General features: G+C 43.9%; 1 protein-coding gene across 1 annotated transcript; it reads right to left on the bottom strand.

The window, feature by feature from the left end:
- Nucleotides 1–2,007: 2,007 nt before the first annotated feature.
- Nucleotides 2,008–11,805, bottom strand: LOC126355449 (cuticle protein 18.7-like). The gene is made up of 3 exons (XM_050005764.1): nt 11,704–11,805; nt 4,771–5,277; nt 2,008–2,424 (listed from the first exon to the last, which is right to left on the bottom strand). Exons 1-3 carry the CDS (start codon nt 11,713–11,715, stop codon nt 2,173–2,175), a joined length of 771 nt encoding a protein of 256 aa, XP_049861721.1. The 5' UTR covers nt 11,716–11,805; the 3' UTR covers nt 2,008–2,172.
- Between the last annotated feature and the right edge of the window lie 4,777 nt (nt 11,806–16,582).

Genomic DNA, 16,582 nt, shown 5'->3' with positions numbered 1-16,582 from the left:
AAAAAGTTAACTGTAATCGTTTTTAGTTATATATGAGCCCCATGCAGAAGCAAAGCAGTCAGTACGATGAATTCCCCAGGCGATTCACCTCGGAGAGTAACCTGAGTTGACTTATGTAGATGCAGCGTAATGAAATTGAAGAATCTCGCGGCTGGACGGACTGACATGTAGGCTGCTCAGAATAGTATTTGAGAAATAAATCGAAAAAATAAAATAAACGACAGAAATTAAAATAATGAAAAAGATGAAACTTAACAATAGTAAGCGTTTCAAAAAGTCGTACAATAGACGTGCCATCCGATAGATGGATCGTGTGTTTGTGGACCATACAGGTTTGTGGACCATACAGGCTTGTGGACAATACAGGTACGAACCAGATCGTAAGATTGGCAACGCTCCGCGGGCGTTCGTTACTAACTCGCATTGTCGACGCAATTGGACAATGCCCTGTCTGCTGGAAAAGGCGGGACACTAAAGAAAATTCTGGAACGTAACACTCGCCAACTAGCGCCTGATTGTGTGTATCTCGCTGGCAAAGATATCGATCACGGTAGCTTTAGATTTAAAGGTGTGCTTTCCGGTGGGGAAGTAGTAGAGAACTTGAAAGCTTCTTAGAAGCGATTTTACATCCCCCTTTTCCTTCATACATTTTCACCTGTGTCAGTTTACGTTGCTAATTGTGTCACGCACTGTGTAGATATCTTGCACTCCCAGCTCCACTGTGATATGTACTGAGCAAAACCCTTCAAGTTGTGGTGCCTCTAACACCCCTCTCATGAGGAGAACACTGCAAGTGCCATGTCCTGATTTCCCAGAAATTTCACTTACTGGAAGAGGGTTCAAAGTAAGCGAACAAGTGCCTCGGCTTATCCATAGGTACTCGACCGCTTCTGAGAAAACGATGGTCGAAGTTTCGGACGTAATTTATGTGCCTTTTAGCGACAAAATAATCCGGCTGGGGCATTGGCACAAACGTTAGCATCGCGGCTCACAGTTCTGCACCTCATGTTTTATTTTTTTTTTTATTTCTCATTTACCTATCCAAGTCTGTAGAAGATAACGAAACGAACGTTTTTCGTTATTGCTGCTTGCCACGAAATTCTTGCCAACGCGTGAAATTGTCAGTAATATTAATGACGGTTCTTTCTGGAGTGTGATTCATACGAAGAAAATGTTGCTTTGGGAAATTTGCCTTCGCACGATACTTTTTGTATTCTGAATTTCCCTGTTTCTAAACGGTGTAATCAGAGAGAATGCACCAAATCTTCTTGAATAATAAACATAAATGATACGTAAGAATAAGAATTAGTATAAGAATGAAATATTGGAGTGTGACAATTTAAAAATGTTGTAATCTTTGAAAATAACATTCACACATATACAACACTTGTTGTGAAACCCAGTTGTGATTTTACAATTGACATAACGCCCTTGTATCCCGCAGCATAATAAAAACATTCTAGCAGTATAAACTTCAGGACAACGGCCTTGCCGCAGTGGATCCACCAGTTCCTGTGAGATCACCGAAGTTAAGCGCTGTAGGGGGTGGTCGGCCCTTGGATGGGTGACCATCAAGGCCGCCATGTGCTGTAGCCATTTTTCGGGGTGCACTCATCCTCGTGATGCCAACTGAGGAGCTACTCGACCAAACAGTAGCGGCTTCGGTCAAGAATACCACCATAACGACTGGGAGAGCAGTGTGGTGACCCCATGCCTCTCTTATACACCTCTTCCACTGAGGATGACATGGCGGTCGGATTGTCCCGGTGGGCCACTCGTGGCCTGAAGATGGAGTATAAACTTCAATAGACATGGGTAGATAAGTTTTAAAAAAATTAATTGGGCACTTGTGTGACTTGGACGTTAGACCGCTCCTAACGCTAACTGAGGAGGTTAAAGTCATTCTTGGTACGAAGTAAGGAAATACTTCAGGAGAGGAATGTGGCACTGTAGTAGTCATAGGAGCTGATGCTCTGTGGTTTAGAGCAAATATAAAAAGATTGGAAATATTTATAAAAACACACTTGCAACTGATTTTATTTGCAAAAAAAGAGGATTTGTACATAAATTACGGGTATCTGTTGAAGGGCAGAGTTCTAGAAGTAGTGTAGAGGACTAGTGGCGTTGGCGTAGGCGGCGGTCGTCGTCAGAGCTGTGGTCGGGGTGGGCGGCTCAGCCGAGGAGCGCGGCCTTGGCCTGAAGGTGCGCGACGGCGTCGGCGACCTTGGCGGCGGCCACGGCGGGGGTGTCGACGGGCACGCCCTCTGGGGTGAGCAGGGTGCCGTCGTAGTGCACGCGGTAGGCGGCGGGCACGCCGTAGTAGGCGGCCACGGGCAGCCCGGACGCCGGGTCCACAGGGGAGGCGGCGGCGCGGGCGGCGGCCTCGGCGTGTGCGACGGCGTTGGCGGCCTTGGCGGCGGCCACCTGCGCAGACAACTCGCTGCAGTCCAAATCACGAAGGAACGAGCCACTGATGTGTATGTTTATTTCTATTGTGTTGTAAAGCCGGTATTACTACAAATGTACTATTATATTCTTTAATGATGTATTTTGTACCTTTGTAATTGTATTCTATGTTGTAAATTTATAATTGTGTAGACACCAGTTCTTCAAATTACGTTTCATTTCCCTGCACACGTTTCTGTTGGTCATAGTATACGCAAAATATGTGAAAAAGTGGAATGTTAGTGCTCGTACATGTGTTGATAATTCAGCAACGGCCTGGTTAACAGCATTTCTGGTTCTAAGGGAATGTTTCATGGTTTTCCGTGATTTCCGTAAATCGTTCCACGAAATTGAAGGGATGGTGCCTTTGAAAGGGCCCGGCCGACTTCCTCCCCGTCCTTCTCTAACCCAATGAGATTGATGACCCCACTGTCTGGTCTCCTCTCCCTAACAACCCAACCCCATCTGTCAAACGTATCAGAACGATTTTCGCTTGTAACTTTCGACTCGTTTGTTTAGGATACATGGACCAATACCTCAAATTGATGCATTTATCCTTCTCCATTGTCCTACCAAGATGTGCAACACAATCACGGAATCACGCTGTATATACATTTACAGGCGCCGGCGTCTATAGGTTTGACGTACTGTGGCGTCGTTGGAAGACGTTTCCTGACATGGTTTCCTATGCAAAATTGCCCCCCCTGAAGTACCCGGTGATCAAAAAGTCAGTATAAATTTGAAAACTGAATAAAACACGGAATAGTGTAGATAGAGAGGTACCAATTGACACACATGCTTGGAATGGCATGGGGTTTTATTAGAACCAAACAATACAAACGTTCAAGAAACGTCCGACAGATGGCGCTTCATCTGATCCGAATAGCAATAATTGGCATAACAAAGGAAGACAAAGCAAAGATGATGTTCTTTACAGGAAATGCTCAATATGTCCACCATCATTCCTCAGCAATAGCTGCAGTCGAGGAATAATGTTGTGGACAACACTGTGAAGCATGTACGGAGTTATGGTGAGGCTTTGGCGTTGGATGTTTTTTTTTCAGCATCCTTCGAGATATCAGTCGATCACGATACACTTGCAACTTCAGGTAACCCTAAAGCCAGGTCTGGGGAACTGGGAGGCCAAGCAAGACGAAAGTGGCGGCTGAGCATACGATCATCACCAAACGACGCGCGCAAGAGGTCTTTCACGCGTCTAGTAATACGGGGTGGAGCGCCATTCTGCATAAACATCGTACGTTCCAGCAAGTGTTTATCAGCCAGATTGAGGATGATGCGATTCTGCAACATATCGGCGTACCTCTCACCCGTCACGGTAGGAGTTACAAAACCAGAATTACGCATTTCCTCGAAGAAAAGAGGCCCGATAACTGTAGATGTGGTAAATCCAACCCATACCGTGACTTTCTCGTCATGCAATGGAGTTTCCACGACACTTGTAAGAATTTCGGTAGCGCAAATTCTGCAGTTATGGGCGTTGACTGACCCTCGCAACGTGAAATGAGCTTCGTCGGTCCACAACACGTTACTCAACCAATCGTCATCTTCCGCCATCTTTTGAAACGCCCACACCGCAAATGCCCTCCGCTGCACTAAATCGCGAGGTAACAGTTCATGATGCCAATGGATTTTGTGCGGATAGCATCGCAGGGTACGCCTCAGTGCCAACCAAACAGTAGTGTATGGAATGCCAGTTTGACGTGCGACTGCAAGAGCGCTGAATTCGCCGTGCATAGACGAACCCGCTACTGTCTCCATTTCTTGCTGAACTGTCTCAGCAACATTACGCCTCGTGCTCGGTCGGCCACTACGGGGTCTATCGTCTAAACAGCCCGTGGCTTCGAACTTCGGTTCTCGCCACAACTGCATTCGTCAACGTACCATTACCCGTTCGAATCCCCTTCCTACGGCGATAGGATCGTAACGCTGAACTAGCACATTCCCCATTCTGATAATACAGCTTCACTAAAAGCGCCTTTTCAGGTAACGTCAACATGCTGCGACTGCTGGCGCATCTGATTCTCTCTCTCATTACGTCTCCTATTATACACGATTGTCATGCGCAGTCACTGACGTTTTGCTGTCCAGCGCCATCTGTAGGACATTTTGTGATTTTTTTTTGGTTCTGAGCCCCATGTCATTCCAAGCATCTCTCTATCTACATTATTCCGCGGTTTATTAAGTCTTCAAATTTATACTGACTTTTTGATCACCCTGTATCTAGAAGTGTATAACACGATTTGCGGAACACCCTGTCTATCAGTGCGCGTTGTTACGGAAAAGAGCAGTACTTGCGGTACAAACCTCAGGGGTGTCCAGAGGGACACCTTGGGGTCCGATGACGATGTTGGCGTATCCGCCGACGGGGTAGCCGTAGTAGCCGCGGGCGGCGACGACTGCGGGGGCGGCGACGGCGGGGACGCCCAGGGTGTTGCGCGCCGCCTCGGCGGCCTGGATGCTGAGGTGCGCCGCCTTGGCAGCGGCCACGTCGGGCGCGTCGGCGGTGATGGGCGCGGGCACGACGGGCACGCCCAGCGTGTTGCGGGCGGCCTCCGCCGCCTGCGTGGCCAGGTGCGCCGCCTTGGCGACGGCGACGTGCGGCTCGTCGGCGGGCACGGCGGACGCCGCGGGCACGCCCAGCGTGTTGCGCGCCGCCTCCGCCGCCTGCGTCGCCAGGTGCGCCGCCTTGGCTGCCGCCACGTCGGGCGCGTCGCCCACGAACACAGGCGCCCCCAGGTAGGCGTGGTGGTAGCCCAGGCCCAGGTAGCCGGGCTTGGCCAGCGCCATCGCCACAACGGAGCTCAGGATCAACTGCAGGGACACAGCAATACGTAAACACCCACGGCGTAAAACGCTTCAAAGCTAAAGCTCACCAGGCAAAATGCACTACTGGCCATTAAAATTGCTACACCAAGAAGAAATGCAGATGACAAACGGATATTCATTGTGCAAATAATTTATACTAGAACTGACAGGTGATTACATCAGTACCCAGGACAACCACATCTGGTAGTAATAACGGCCTTGATACGCCTGAACTTGAATGGCGTCTACTGGTACAACTGCCCATGCAGCTTCAACACGATACCACAGTTCATCAAGAGTAGCGTATTCTGACGAGCCAGTTGTTCGGCCACAACCGACCAGACGTTTTCAATTTGTGAGAGATCTGGAGGATGTGCTGGCAAGGGCAACAGTCGAACATTTTCTGTATTCAGAAAGGCGGGTACAGAACCTGCAACATGCGGTCGTGCATTATCCTGCTGAAATATAGGGTTTCGCAGGGATCGAATGAGGGGTAGAGCCACGGGTCTTAACACGTCTAAAATGTAACGTCCACAGTTCAAAGTGCCGTCAATGCGAACAACAGGTGACCGAGATGTGTAACCAATGACACGCCATACCATTACGCTGGGTGATACGCCGGTATGCGATGACGAATACACGCTTCCAATGTGCGTTCACCGCGATGTCGCCAAACACGGATGCGACCATCATAATGCTGTAAACAGAATCTGGATTCATCAAAGAAAAAAAAAAAATGACACCCAAGTTCGTCGTTGAGTACACCATCGCAGGCGCTCCTGTCTGTGATGCAGTGTCAAGGGTAACTGCAGCCATGGTCTCTGAGCTGATAGTCCATACTGCTGCAAACGTTGGTGAACTGTTCGTACAGATGGTTGTTGTCTAGCAAACGTCCCCATCTGTTGACTAAGGGATCAAGACGTGGCTGCACGATCCGTTGCAGCCATGCGGATAAGATGCCTGTCATCTCGTCTGCTAGTGATACGACGCCGTTGTCATCCAGCACGGCGTTCCGTATTACCCTCCTGAACCCACAGATTCCATATTCTGCTAACAGTCTTTGTATCTCGACCAACGCGAGCAGCAATGTCGCGATACGATAAAGCGCAATCGCGATAGGCTACAATCCAACCTTTGTCAATGTCGAAAACGTGACGGTACGCATTTCTCCTCCTTACGCGAGGCATCACAACAACGTTTCACCAGGCAACGCCGGTCAACTGCTGTTTGTGTATGAGAAATCGGTTGGAAACATTCCTCATGTCAGCATGTTGTAGGTGTCGCCACAGGCGCCAACTTCTGTGAATGTTCTGAAGAGCTAATCATTTGCATATCACAGCATCTCCTTCCTGTCGGTTAAATTTAGCGTCTGTAGCACGTCATCTTCGTGGTATAGCAATTTTAATGGCCAGTAGTGTATTAGTCATCCCCAGATCGCTGTTGGCTGTGTAGTAGTGATACCAGGTGGTTATGCAACTTTCCATTGTTGAAAAAGTCCTTGACAAGTGTTACGCCACCGCTTCTGTCACTTGGCGGGTGAGCAGGGAATGTTCACCACAGGGAAGAAGGTGGAAGCTAGCAGGGCGGACTATCTCATGTAGCTCAAGCGGACTCAGTCAGGCCAGCAAGAATCGCTGTTGTGGTGGTAACACTGCTGACATTGCGGAAAGTTGAAAACAGATGTAGCCACGGTGATCTCTTATTTCTACACTTCCAAGCCTGGCACCGGACTACTTTATAAGTCTGTCTCAAGGAGTTTCACAGCAATCACTGAGAAGAAAACTGCCTGCAATGGACTTTTGAGTGGGCCATTCATCCCAAAGCTACATGTCTTCAGCTGACCAAACAACACAAAAACTAGACAATAGCCACCTGGAGGAAGTATTGATGTGTGACAAGTAACACTTTCGCCTCTTTACAAGTGATGCAATGGGTCTAGCGCATCGACAGTCAATTAAGCCCTTTAGCTCACAGTATATGGAGGGTAAAGTTCAGGCCGTAGATGTTTTTGGTATCTGGATTTGGGCCTACTCATGCAAGTGACTGTAAACGTGAACAAGCTTAGTTATTTCAACAATTTCGGTAACAATGTGTTTACTTTCTTTTACATGTTAATGGTAAGCTGTGGAGAGTCCCATCTTCCAAGATCACAACAGCCTTGTCCACGAGCTGGGCGTACAGATTTATGGTTTGACATACACTTAGTAAATCCGTTGTACCTCGTTTGGTATAGTAAATCACCCAAGAATAAACTATAAGTAATAGTTGGTACTAATCAGAACCGTGGAAGAAACATAGCAGTTGAGAAACATTCAGTGTGGTAGCTCTAAGGGATCTAATAATCTATGAGTGGTTTCAGCTACTTATGCCTCTCTTATGGACTCTTTCTCGGCAAATTGAAGCTGTTATCAAGGATATGGGGTGTTTCACTGTATGGAGATGAGTGAGTTTTTGTTCTATGTGCTTATCATTGTCACCCATAGTTAGCTAACAAACATTAATAACGCATGGAGCTTTAGATACATAATCCACCGCGCCGCTCTCCGTTCAACAATAGACACTCACTTGGTCGATCAAACCACTCTGTATTATTACACGATATTGGCAGGATACTTAAATTACAGCCGATTACTGGAAGTTGTATTCCTATATGCGTTGCGTAACTTAAGCTATATTGTGACTATGTATCATGGAGAAATTGTCACTTGTGTGAAAGAATTTCGAGGTTAACTCAAGGTAGCGTTATGTGACCAGTACTGTTGACGACAGAAATACAAGATTTGATGCGTGACGTCATCTCTGTAGGCCCGTTCGCTGATGACTGTGTTGTTTACAGTGAATTCACAAAAGCAGAGAAAGATATCGAGTTGGAGGAGGGCCAGCAGAAGATCAGGACGTTGCCTACAAAACGATAGGTCTACTGATTGTTGCATATCAGGAACGCTTACAAGCAGCGCTACTACAGGAGGCAAAGAGCGTCAGAGGGAGATTACACACAACACAAAAAAGTAAAGAAATAAATAAAAATAAAAAAGGGCATTTAATTCTAAACACAAACCAATGTAACGCGCTGTATATACTTCAGAGGAAAGACTCATCGTCGTTTAATGTCGCTAATTTAACAAGTAAGAGACAGGATGTAAAAAATACATTGAGTAAATATCAGAAGAGGTCATTGAGGCAGCGAAATTTTTCTTCAGAAGAGTGTTTGCTGAAACGTATCGTCGCGACTGTTGAGAAAGACGTCGTTCAAAGTTCACGAAGTCAAACATCTTTTTTTCTGCTAACAACGCTGTGCTCATTATGGAATTAGCTTCTGGAAACTGCTTAGGATCGTTAGAGAAATGCTGTTTCTTTGGCTTGCAGTAGTCGTGGGGAATGCCTCTGTGGCATGCAGAAAAATTGGAAGCTTGATCCTGAGAGGTGCCACCGAGGTGTCGTGAGGTACTTCTGTAGCAAGAGTATTTCCAACACAAGAGAACAATCTGACTTCATGTCCCAGTTTCTCACAGTTTGTGTCAGGGAGATCGGTTGCCAGACTGTGGATACTCATAGGCGAAATTCTTGTGCTTTCAAAGCGATAGCGTGTTGTTCATACTAGTTATTTGTAGATAAGTAATTGTACAATTCTACAACGTGCAAGTTGGTTCCACAGAACCGCTCTCCGTTTTCGAGGATTTAAATTTTTGATGATTCTTGATGTTTGCAGATATACATTTACTGGAATCTTACACGTTCTCACTCATTTCTGATTAATTACATCTACTTTTCATTAATTAGTGAGTGAGGTAGTGAGGTAATATTTCTGAGTTTCAAGTGTCAGATGCATCATTACATATCTTGGTGTGTGTTGTTTGAAGCTCACTGCTGCGGAAATGTGGTGGAGTGACGAGCATGAGACACATAGTATCGCTATTACACGACTCTGTAACTTTTTGATGCACGTTTTATATAAATTAACGTTTTGTATGAATGAACGGCAGGTGGAAATTATTTGAGGTTTGCACCACGTCCTTTCTGACGAGCCCATTCGGATCAGGCAAATTATTTCTTCTATGTCCTGGCAGCGGATCTACCAATTCTACCAAAATTTACGGACATGATTCTGATTTTACACGATTATTTATAAACACCTCAAAATAATTGCTACAACTCGCTATGAGAGGTAAAGGCCAAACGTTAAATAATTCGATGATTACTTTCCTTTATAAAATGAAATGTGCCCATATTAGGTCAGTAATTTCGTGGATCTTTGGAATGAAGGTATAAAGACGAACAGTGCAATGCTCTTCAGCGTTGTGAACGCTGTCGTCAGCGGGACCGATCGCGGCATAATAAACACTACACCAAGAGCTACAATGAGTGGCACCAATACACCTGCAATCGTTTGAAGTATCATTTCCACTGATACTGACAGGAAATCACTGACAGTATTTCATGGAAAGGGGAAACATCAACTTTTGAGGACATTTATATCTGTGCTCCGTAAAACTCTGAGAGATGGTCGCTCGTTATCGTCAATGGTGTTGTTCAGATACAATTCTCTCATACATAATATAAAACTGATAGTAAACATTTTTAAAAATATTATCACCAGAAAACCCTAATGCTTATTCGTATCGTGCCAGTCTAGAACGGAGACGGCTGCCCCGCCTCTAGAATGCCTGCTAGTCCAATTTTTGAGTGTAAAATGATAACCATAAGATCAATTTGTGTACGAACTTTAGACAAATTACAATGTAGTTCCTTTATGCACTCAGGAGTACTACACAATAACAGAATATGTGAGAAACAGATATTAGAAATTATACATAAATACGTGAAAGAGAACGCTTTTCTCTGCAGGTCTTTCTTTGACATATTGTCTGACTGACGTATTTTGCAAATTTCACTTAGCTACGTACACCGCTCAGTGACCAAATGGGCTTTAAATACTTTCCAATGTTAAGTCAAACAGAAGATACCTGGTGATATTTACTTGAATCTGGGGAATAATAGTAGTCTGTAGTTCGCTTGTTCGACGATATGTCGAAAGGAAACTGCTTTGGTAGCGACGACAAAACTTGGTAGTTGATGTTCAATTAAAAGTGTTGAAAACGATGAAGTATGTAGGAAGTAGTAAGGGAACCCCTTTTAGCTCAAAGAAGTTCTAGAGAGGAGGAAAAAATATTCAGATGATGTGAGAGTCGAAAGTATGGAAAACAGGAGGAGCACATAGTATACAAGTTGCGTGTTAGCAGAAAGCAGGTGAAGTTATAAGAGCCGAAGTCAAGGAAGAAGAAACATAAAGACCAGGAAAATAGGTTTTTTTACATCTAAACGTATCGGAGTAAGCAGCAGAACGAAAAAGTGAATAAAATAATGAGTTGTACGTATGATAACAGACTGGAACACAGGTGTTGTTCTGGCTGGAACATGCCAGAGAACTAGAATTAATCACTTTTCACACAAAAATAGACACCTATGGGTAGGAAGAATTATGGATTATGTGTCTGTTAGTAAAAATTTAATGTTTTTATGCAATTGATAGCATTACACGTGAAAACTCGGAAGAGAACCACAGAAACACATGCAGAGAAACACCAGAAACAGTAAGTGAAGACGGAAATTACTGCAAATAAAGGCCAACATCGAAAATCAACAAACTAAAGAGGAATGTAAGGGGAATACAGAAAGAGGAACAAGAATAAATGGAGGAAAAGGGAACAGCAAATTCGAAGGACTGGTATGAACATGGTGTCAGCAAATACTAAATGTAAACAGCAATTGAGGATTTGAAACATTGTCAAAGTAGAACAGGGAAATGGAGAAAGAAGATCAGTCGGAGAATGAGGAGTAAATCGAAAGGCAAAAATTCGATGACTACAGCACCAGATGAAAGCAGTTAATATTACCAAAAACGAACAAGTTGTGATGACAGTAGAACAGCGTTATGGGAAAGATGGAAGAAGAAGATGATGATGAAAATGATGATGATGATGAAGATCAGGAAGATAAGGGAACATCAAAATAAAGGGACTAGTCATGATATCAGCACATACTACTGAATAGTAAATACAGATTTGGTCAAAATACCTTGAAAGATTGTAGGGAGGAAGTACAGTAACAGAGTACGCAGGAAGTGGGAAAGGAAAACAGCATCTGTGCTGAGTGGAGATGAAAACTGACAGAAAAACGTCATGAATCACTGTAAAAGATACCACCAGCAAGCATTATTTAAAACTAAGAAGCTACAGTGGCAAATGGTGAAGAAGGAATGAAGTAAGAATAGTAAGAAGGGGAGGAAAAGACAACTGAAGTTTTGTGGATTAAGTGTGAAAATGGTAGCACATGCTACTGAATGCTGAATGCAGGTGAGAAAAGTTGAACAGTCGAAGAGGATGGGAGAGTTCGGGTAGAGTGTGGGGTGTAGAGCGTGCAGCGGGTACTCACCAGGGCCTTCATGTCTGCTGCGGATGCGGTCAGAGAGAACTGCCGGCTGTGCGTGTGGACGCGGTCGCGGGCCGGGCTTTATATAGCGGCGGGGCGCGTCCGTCGCTTCGCGGGCGTCGCGTCACCGCGTCAGCCAGGGCCGGCCGGGCGAGTCGTCCTCGCGCACGCCGCCTCCAGCTCCAGCCGCCCCGCCGCCCATCCGCAGCTGGACCGGCCCGGGCCCGCTGGAAGCTCCGCAGCCTCCGGCGACGGCGTGGCCGCGGTCCGCATGTTGCGTAACTCCGGAGCCAAGGTCACTCCGCGGCTCTCTTCCCATCATCCGAATTGGGCACTACTGTCCTTCACGCACGGTATGTCGAGCACCTTGGACAGCAGAAGCAGGTGTACTCGGCGTTTCTGGAGCTCCGGATAGTAAAACTTACTGGAGAACGAAGATAAAGCACTACTCCTGGACAATATACCAAGTAATTCAGCTGTGTTAGAACTACTGACAGCCTTGCGAGAGCCAGTCCTGACAAAACTCTACCATCTGCTGAGCAAGATGTATGAGACATGCGAAATACCCACAGACTTCAAGAAGAATATAATAATTCCAATCCCAAAGAAAGCAGGTGCTGACAGATGTGAAAGTTACCGAACTATCTGTTTAATAAGTAACAGCTGCAAAATGCTAACGCGAATGCTTTACAGACGAATGGGAAAACTAATACAAGCCGAACTCGGGGAAGATCAGTTCGGATTCCATAGAAATGTTGGAACACGTGAGGCAATACTGACCCTACGACTTATCTTAGAAGAAAGATTAAGGAAAGGCAAACCTACGTTTCTAGCATTTGTAGACTTACAGAAAGCTTTTGACAGCGTTGATTGGAATACTCCCTTTCAAATTCTAAAGGTGACAGGGGTAAAATACAGGGAGCGAAAGGCTATTTACAATTTGTACAAAAACCAGATGACAGTCATACAATTCGAGGGGTATGAAAGGGAAGCAGTGGTTGGGAAGTGATTGAGACAAGGTTGTTGCCTATCCCCTATGTTATTCAATCTGTATATAGCAATAAAGGAAACAAAATAAAAGTTTCGGAGTAGGTATTAAAATCCATAGAGAAGAAATAAAACTTTGAGCTTCGCCGATGACATTGTAATTCTATCAGAGACAGCAAAGGACTTGGAAGAGCAGTTGAACGGAATGGACGGTGTCTTGAAAGGAGGGTATAGGATGAACATGAACATAAGCGAAACGAGGATAATGGAATGTAGTCGAATTTAGTGGGTTGGTGCTGAGGGAATTAGATTAGGAAATGAGACACATAAAGTAATACAGGAGTTTTGCTATTGGGGGAGCAAAATAACTGATGATGGTCGATGTAGAGATGATCTAAAATGTAGACTGGCAATGGCAAGGAAAGCGTTTCTGATGAAGAAAAATTTGTTAACATCGAGTAAAGATTTAAAAGTCAGGAAGTCGTTTCAGAAAGTATTTGTATGGAGTGTAGCCATGTATGAAAGTGAAACGCGGACGATATATAGTTTAGACAAGAAGTGAATAGAAGCTTTAGAAATGTGCTGCAACAGAAGAATGTTGAAGATTAGATAGGTAGATCACATAACTAATGAGGAGGCATTCAATAGATTTGGGGAGAAGAAGAGCTTGTGGCACAACGTGACTAGAAGAAGGGATCGGTTGGTAGGACATGTTCTGACACATCGAGGGATCACCAATTTAGTAATGGAGGGCAGCGTGGAAGGTAAAAATCGTAGGGGGAGGCCAAGAGATGACTACACTAAGCAGATTCAGAAGGATGTAGGCTGCAGTAGGTACTGGGAGATGAAGTAGCTTGCACGGGATAGAGTAGCATGGAGAGCTGCAACAAACCATTCTCAGGACTGAAGACCACAAAAACAACAACAAGGAAGGAGATCATAATAACTCCGAAAAACTACCATCAGTTGATTGTTCTTCAACAGTGCTACAAAATAACTCCCCCTACTGCAGCAGCAGTCTACCATAGGTCGCCAGAGGAATTTTGTGTTCCAGGTGACTGGAAAATGCGTGGATCACTCCCGTTTTCAAGAAGGATCATAGAACGGACGCACAAAACTCTAGGCTCGTATCACTCGTATCTGTTGTAGAACTATGGAAGTAGTTGGAAGCACCAAGGAATCTTGAAACAACAGTTTCTGAATATCATCTCGGTCAGTCCGTCCACGAGACGGCAGTAGGTAGCGACGACCAGTGGATGCTATGTTTTTGACATACATAATATTATTACGGTTCATTATATATGTAAATGAGAGCTTCATAAACTCCATCTGGCTCTTCGCGATTGGTGCATTTGTTGTTTATTGGCATTGGAGATGTGGCGCTTCAGTCCGGAACCGCGCGGCTGCTACGGTCGCAGGTTCGAATCCTGCCTCAGGCATGGGTGTGTGTGATATCCTTAGGTTAGTTAGGTTTAAGTAGTTCTACGTTCTAGGGAACTGATGACCTCAGATGTTAAGTCCCATAGAGCTTAGAGCCATTTGAACCATTTTTTGGAGATGTGGTCCGTTGAAGCGACTAAATGAAAGCTAATTTTTTATACCAGACTCCTGTGCATTTCGCCACTTCTTACCTGAGAAGCATCCTCAGTAACCTACAATATGCGTATGGTGTCTGCACATAACTTTAAAATAAAAGTGATTCTTACAGATATTTTGTTGTCTCTTATAGTTGACTAAGGAACAGAAAAAAGTGTTTCATTAGGTTAAATGGCTGTTTCATCCTGATTACGACTTCTTGGGATCTTTTTATCACATACACTTTCCTATCGAATTGTAACTCATGGTTCTGCGTACTCAACGAAATCCAGTGTTTGGGGCTTTCCGGCACATTTCCGCTAAACACTTCACTATTACAATGTGTATTTCTTAAAAGCATGTGTTGACTGCGTGTGTGTACTGTTTATAGCATTATTAACTGCCGCTGTGCTGTTATATGAATAGAGGGGCACGAAGGAATCATTGGTTCGGAAGGCAGTAATGGGGGTTGTAGCCTTTCCCCGATGTTACTTAAAGGCTGTATTGAGCAAGGAAATGAATCGAAGTAGATATTCCGATAGGGGATTAAACTGCAGGGAGCAGAAATAAAAAAAATCTTTAAGTCTGCAGTTGACATTACAATTCTGTCAGAGACAGTAAAGTTCTTGGGAGAGCCGTTGAATGTAGTGGGCAGTGTTTTAAAAGGAGGAGTAAAGAAGAACACCGAAAAAAGAAAAACAAGTGTACTTGGTCGAAATTAATCGTGGCTTGAAAGAAATTTTTAAATGAATAAAAAGATTGGAAGGGTGATTACATGTTGTCGAATTAATTCTAGAGATCCAGATTGTATAGACCATTTTGCTGATAGGGCAAGCGCAGCTCAGATTATACATTGTGACTGTTAGAAAATTTCCAAAAGTTCTCCAAAATAATTCATCTAAATCCTTTAAAAAGCTTTCTGAAAATGAGTAAAAATTCTTCAACGCTCCATTAGCTATATACAGGTTTCCTTACTAACCCATTCCTAATAAAGGATCTTATACACAGCTAATGCGGCCTTGAAGAATTTTCATTCATTTTCAAAACACATTTTGAAGGCTTTTTAAAGTTTATTTTCGAGAATTTAGGAACTGCTTTTACAGTAACCAGAACCGGAAAGAAATATACGAGGAAACGTGACACTAAAAGCTTCGTCCAGTTTTGGTATTCAGGCAGCAAAATAAGTGACGTAGACAGGTCATAAAACGCAGACCGATAGCATCAAGAAATGCATCTGTGAAAAAGAGAAAATTGTTTTAAATTTAGCTGTTAAGAAGTCTTTTCTGAGGATGTCTCTGTAGTGTAGCTTTTAACTGAGTTGAAATATGGGCAGTAAACACTTCAGACTAGAAGAGAACAGACCTTTTCAAAGTGGTGCTAGAGAAGAATGTTTATATACAGTTTATATACAGTTTGACTAAAATAAGGCATTGGTTGTTGGGAGACATTGTTAGGCGTCAAGGAACCGACAAAATGGTAATAGAGAAAAAAGCAGGGGGTGGAAGTTGTAAAGCACAATTAGGCTACCTGGTTGAAACTGATGTAAGTTGCAGTAGTTATGCAGGCTTGTAAAGAGTAGAGTAGCGTGGAGAGCTGCATTAAAAGAGACTTCGAACTGAAGAGCACAGTAAAGACAACATAATGCTGTGCTCCAGACGCAATTTCTCAGCAATCTTTTCTTCAAATCAAAGCTCTTGATACTAATAGATTTCTGAGTAAATTGAATAATTTTTTATTTCGTCTGATTCAGTTGCACTGATAACAAAATTCAGCTGTAATGGTCACCGGTTTCGGGCTCACACACGCATTTGTAATCCAAATATCTAAAAATTACGAGGTACGTGTCTTACAATAATGTGTACAAACAGTATGTATATCCATACTATGGGCGCTCATTTGCTTATAGATATACCCTCGTATTAACTGTAATTATTCATACAATAAGGTGCCAAAAGGCACGGCAAAGAGGGCAACAAGTACCGTCATTGATCTTAGCCTACGTCTCCGTTGCTGCTGACTGACAGAACCAAACTGAAAAATACTACCTACAGCACAAACAGGACAACTTTGTCGGTGTCACGTTCGTACATATGCACATACTTATGTGACTGCCTATCAGTTTTCTATAGTGCTGCCGCAACGATTGTCTGTTTATCGGTAAGATTTTAAAAGTAAAGAAATATCGAATTTACATTATAGAAAATGCTGACAATTTTGTTTTACAAAATAATGTAGCATGTGAACGAAATATCAGTTTTACACTACAGGAGACATAAACAAATTTTTACAAAATATCGTAGCGTCCAAACGGAACATACAA

The sequence above is a fragment of the Schistocerca gregaria genome, chromosome 3, assembly GCF_023897955.1.
Source record: "Schistocerca gregaria isolate iqSchGreg1 chromosome 3, iqSchGreg1.2, whole genome shotgun sequence".
NCBI lineage: Eukaryota > Metazoa > Arthropoda > Insecta > Orthoptera > Acrididae > Schistocerca > Schistocerca gregaria.
The sequence above is the reverse complement of the archived record's forward strand: the minus strand, read 5'-3'. Positions and strand labels throughout refer to the sequence as shown.